Below are 6,000 nucleotides of genomic sequence, written 5' to 3' on the forward strand. Positions count from 1 at the left end.
GGAGCCTGTTTCAGATTCTGTGTCTCCCTCTCTCTCTGCCCCTCCCCTGTTCATGCTCTGTCTCTCTCTGTCTCAAAAATAAATAAACGTTTTAAAAAAAAAAAACAAGAGCTTTCAAATACTGAAACCACCACTGTTTTTCCATAATCCCCTTTACTACAGAGATTGGATAAACAGATGATTTAAATACCTCCTGAGCAGCATTATTATTTTTGTTAGTAGTGTTAAGAACATCCAAGTGGTGCAGCCCACTGTGGAAAACAGTATGGAGGTTCCTCAAAAAGTTAAAAATAGAACTACCTTAAGATCCAGCAATCACACAAGTGGGTATTTACACAAAGAATACAAGAATCTAATTCAAAGGGATACATGCACCCCTATGTTCATAGCAGCATTATTTACAATAGCCAAGATATGGAAGCAACCCAAGTGTCCACTGATTGATGAATACACACACACACTGGAATATTATTCAGCCATCAAAAAGAATGAAGTCTTGCCATTTGTAACAACATGGATGGAACCTGAGAGTATACTGCTTAGCAAAATGAGTGAATCAGAGAAAGACAAATACCCATATGATTTAATTCATACGTAGAAATTTAAGAAACAAAACAAACAAGCAAAGGGGAAAACAATAGAGAGAGACAAAAGAGGAAACAGACTCTTAATTACAGAGAACAATCTGATGGTTACCAGATGGAAGGGGGTGGGGAATGGGTTAAATAGGTGATGGGGAGGGATTAAGGAGTACACTTGTTTGTTGTGCTGAGCACTGAGTGATATATGGAAATGCTGAATTACTGTATTATATACCTGAAAATAATATAACACTGTATATTAACTAACTGGAATTAAAATAAGAACTTTAAAAAAATATGAAAAAAAGAATATGGATAATTAAATGAATGGAACAGGTAGATGGAAGATTTATCAGGAAGCTAGGGGACATTCTAGGATCTTTCTAAACTAAGTGTACAGAAGGGGAAATGTTAACCACAACACATACACATACACACACACACACACACACACACACACACACAAATTGCTTCTAAGTGCTAAATCTAATTTACCTATTTATTTATAAGGCTGGATTATATAACAAATAACATCAACCAATGCTATTTTAAGTGAATAAATAAAATATTTAGGTTGATAACTTTTTTCTTTTTTTAGTCAATCATGATATTTTTTGTTTGTTTTAAGCCCAAGAAAGTCTCAGCCATATAACCATGGTCAATTCATAACGTTTTGCATTAGAAAACCTGTGGTAATAAGAGTCAATCAAAATACTCTGGAAGATAATAATCTTGAATGTGTGTGTGTGTGTGTGTGTGCGCGTGCGTGCATTCTGTGCAAATACAGTATGTATAAGAATTTGTAGTTACTTGTTATTCACTCTTACCCCTTCTTTTGGGTCTGTGTGGAGTCCTCCTCCTGCATGACCATGCCAACATGTCCTCTTTTCTATCAGTGGCCATGCCTGGAGAGCCTAGTTGAAGATGATACCAAGTCATCCATTAGCTATTACAGAATTTCAGATCTTTAAAACTCTGACTTAGCCTAATCTAATGAATGTATCACATACAAATTCATAGGCATAGCTTTTAACCTAGCATAACAAAGCAAAACACCTTCACGATTAGCTTACAATACACTTACACAAAGATACTGAAATATAACTAATATTCATTCAGAATTACTTTCTCTAAAGAGCTTTTGAAATGAATGTTTAAGAACTTTGACTTATATTACACTTCTATTTGATTTATACCAGCTTTCTTATTGTCATTTGCTACCATAGTACTATGTAATCTGTTACTCTTATCATTGGCAAAGAATATCCTAGGGTTAACTAATTATATCCCACTTGTTTTCCACATGTATACATTTTTGCTTTATAATTTAATATAGTTCATTTTATATAACTGATTCTTTTCCTTATTCTTTCTCATATATATATGTGTGTAGATATATATACATATATATATATATATATATATATATATATACATACATGAGTATTTAAAAAAAATTTTTTTTAACGTTTATTCATTTTTTGATAGAGACAGAACATGAGTGGGGCAGGGGTAGAGAGAGAGGGAGACACAGAATCTGAAGCAGGCTCAAGGCTTTGAACTGACAGCACAGAGCCTGACATGGGGCTTGTACTCATGGACTGTGAGACCATGACCTGAGCTGAAGTTGGACACTTAACCAACTGAGCCACCCAGGTGTCCCTATATATGTATTTTTAATGCTTACTGTCTATCTTATGCTATAGTAATATGCATGCGTGTTGTGTCTTTCCTATTACATGGTAAGGTTCTTGAAATTAAGCCAGTCTCTTTTATCCTTGTATCTCCCATGGTTTATACCACAGTGTCTTGTATGTGGGCAGGGTAGTTTTCAATGCTTAATGGATTAGCTTATAAAACAGAGCTATCTATAAATCTCTCAACTAGCCTTGAAAGTATGAAACATCTTGCCTACTACAAATTTCTAAAATAGGTCTTAAGAATGATTCTTAGGTTAGAGAAATATATAAGTTAAATTATTTGAGAAATATAAAGTTACTAAGACAGTAAAGATTAGACTCAAAATTTAAATTGCTAATATTTAAAGTTTTCCTCAGTTAAAACATAATGAAATGAATACATATAATAATGTATAATAATGCTTCTTCAGTAGCCATAATAATAATTAATGAATTAATGAAGGACACAGTACTTTACAAACACAAATGTGTATCAGTGCTAAATCCTAATAGTATGAGCTTTTGGGTCAAGCTATGAAAATGGAATCACAAAAACCAAAAGTGTCTTCCTATTTGCACCAGTTGAGAACAAAAAATATAATTGCCATAAATGGGTTACTGATTCTTGGATCAACAATCTTAAAGCATTTTTAAAGGGAAAACATCAAAATACAAATTTTAGTGTGATAATGTCTCTGTGACATTTTTTTCCATCTAAAAGACTGGGTAACAAATTATATCAAGCACTCTGATGAATACCACAGAAGATAATAAGTTCTCAACAAAGCAAAAGTTTGAAATGTTATTCACTTTTATAGCCTCTGCATAAATTAGAACAATGCCTTGTACTTTAAAGGCAAATAACTGTTAGAAATAATAAACGTAGTACTCAGGGTTTAGACTGTCTTCTAATTTTCCAACCTTTCCCATCTTGGAGAATTGCCTGTATAATTTCAGAACACTGAGAAATTTTGAAGTTGTCTTTCACTTATATTAACAATGAAAAATAACGTTTATCAACAAGTAAACTAAGCATCAGGCTCTAATAAGCATAGAGTCCCTGAACATCTTCTAAGGTAAAGGGCTTTCACTCATTTGAAAATCTTATAGCATTCCATACATCAGATACAAATTACCAGGATAATTTTAAGGTCAACAAGCTGATATTACATTTATAAAATAATTCTGAAAATGTTACTGTAGCTGGCACTGATCTCAAGAGATTCTGATAGATCTTTCCAGGAGTGAAAAAATAATCAAGATATCTATCCCTATTTCTAGGAGCAAAAACATAATTTCTTATTCATCTTTCTATTTAGAAAAAAATAAAAAGAGGAATTGAGAAATACAAAATATATAGTATACATTTGAAAATGCTGAAAGAAATGCACACTTTTCTGAGTTATATGTAGAAGTATCTGCTTAATCTTACCCTGGTAACATGTAGTATCTGTCTTAAGTTGCCTTTTCCCAGTCTCTGCCATGTAGTATGTCTTAATGACTCTGGGATCTACAGAAGAGAAAAAAAGGAAGAACTTTCAGAGTAAATAATATTAAGAGATTTCCTCTATTCTCCTGTATACAGCTGTTACATCCATCTGATCTAAAATGTCATTGAAATTTACTATTTTCTTGTTGATTTTCTGACTGGATGATCTATCCATTGATGTAAGTCGGGTGTTAATGCTCCCTACTATTATTATATTACTATCAATTTCTTCCTTTATGTCTTAGACCAGTTGCTTTATATATTTAGGTGCTCCCATGTTGGTTGCATAGGTATTTATAATTGTTGATTTCTCATTCTGGATTATTCCTTTTATTATTATGTAGTGTCCTACTTTGTATTTTGTTACCCTCTTTATTTTAAAGTGTATTTTGTAAATACTGCTACCCCAGCTTTCTTTTCACTTCCATTTGCATGATAAACTTTTTCCATACCTTCACTATCAATCTGTATATATTTAGGTCTGAATGGAGTCTCTTATTAAGAAAGGGTGCTGGATTTTGTCAAAGGCCTTTTCTGCATCGATTGACAGGATCATATGGTTCTTATCTTTTTTTTTTGTTAATGTGATGTATCACGTTGATCGATTTGCGAATGTTGAACCAGCCCTGCATCCCAGGAATGAATCCCATTTGATCATGGTGAATAATTCTTTTTATATGCCATTGAATTCGATTTGCTACTATCTTATTGAGAATTTTTGCATCCATATTCATCAGGGATATTGGCCTGTAGTTCTCTTTTTTTACTGGGTCTCTGTCTGGTTTAGGAATCAAAGGAATACTGGCTTCATAGAATGAGTCTGGAAGTTTTCCTTCCCTTTCTATTTCTTGGTATAGCTTGAGAAGGATAGGTATTATCTCTGCTTTAAACGTCTGGTAGAACTCCCCTGGGAAGCCATCTGGTCCTGGACTCTTATTTGTTGGGAGATTTTTGATAACCGATTCAATTTCTTCGCTGGTTATGGGTCTGTTCAAGCTTTCTATTTCCTCCTGATTGAGTTCTGGAAGAGTGTGGGTGTTTAGGAATTTGTCCATTTCTTCCAGGTTGTCCAATTTGTTGGCATATAATTTTTCATAGTATTCCCTGATAATTGTTTGTATCTCTGAGGGATTGGTTGTAATCATTCCATTTTCATTCATGATTTTATCTATTTGGGTCATCTCCCTTTTCTTTTTGAGAAGCCTGGCTAGAGCTTTGTCAATTTTGTTTATTTTTTCAAAAAACCAACTCTTGGTTTCGTTGATCTGCTCTACCGTTTTTTTAGATTCTATATTGTTATTTCTGCTCTGATCTTTATTATTTCTCTTCTTCTGCTGGGTTTAGGCTGCCTTTGCTGTTCTGCTTCTATTTCCTTTAGGTGTGCTGTTAGATTTTGTATTTGGGATTTTTCTTGTTTCTTGAGATAGGCCTGGATTGCAATGTATTTTCCTCTCAGGACTGCCTTCGCTGCGTCCCAAAGCATTTGGATTGTTGTATTTTCATTTTCGTTGTATCCATATATTTTTTAATTTCTTCTCTAATTGCCTGGTTGACCCACTCATTCGTTAGTAGGGTGTTCTTTAACCTCCATGCTTTTGGAGGTTTTCCAGACTTTTTCCTGTGGTTGATTTCAAGCTTCATAGCATTGTGGTCTGAAAGTATACATGGTATAATTTCAATTCTTGTAAACTTATGAAGGGCTGTTTTGTGACCCAGTATATGATCTATCTTGGAGAATGTTCCATGTGCACTCGAGAAGAAAGTATATTCTGTTGCTTTGGGGTGCAGAGTTCTAAATATATCTGTCAAGTCCATCTGATCCAATGTATCATTCAGGGCCCTTGTTTCTTTATTGACCCTGTGTCTAGATGATCTATCCATTTCTGGAAGTGGGGTGTTAAAGTCCCCTGCAACGACCACATTCTTATCAATAAGGTTGCTTATGTTTATGAGTAATTGTTTTATATATTTGGGGGCTCCGGTATTCGGCGCGTAGATGTTTATAATTGTTAGCTCTTCCTGATGGATAGACCCTGTGATTATTATATAATGCCCGTCTTCATCTCTTGTTACAGCCTTTAAAGTCTAGTTTGTCTGATATAAGTATGGCTACTCCAGCTTTCTTTTGGCTTCCAGTAGCATGATAAATAGTTCTCCATCCCCTCACTCTCAATCTAAAGGTGTCCTCAGATCTAAAATGAGTCTCTTGTAGACAGCAAATAGATGGGTCTTGTTTTTTTATCCATTCTGA

The 6,000-nt window shown here is 34.1% G+C and overlaps 1 protein-coding gene across 2 annotated transcripts in view; it reads right to left on the reverse strand.

Annotated features, from left to right (window-relative positions):
- ABCB7 (ATP binding cassette subfamily B member 7) overlaps positions 1-6,000 on the reverse strand; it is a 149,635-nt gene that overhangs the window by 76,076 nt on the left and 67,559 nt on the right. For both annotated transcript variants that reach the window (XM_049644676.1, XM_049644677.1), the window contains exons 2-3: positions 3,693-3,770; positions 1,409-1,495 (exon numbers count right to left, since the gene is read on the reverse strand). In XM_049644676.1, coding sequence (XP_049500633.1) covers positions 1,409-1,495; positions 3,693-3,770 — 165 coding nt within the window. The remainder of the gene's footprint in view (positions 1-1,408; positions 1,496-3,692; positions 3,771-6,000) is intronic.

Source organism: Panthera uncia, chromosome X, assembly GCF_023721935.1.
Source record: "Panthera uncia isolate 11264 chromosome X, Puncia_PCG_1.0, whole genome shotgun sequence".
NCBI lineage: Eukaryota > Metazoa > Chordata > Mammalia > Carnivora > Felidae > Panthera > Panthera uncia.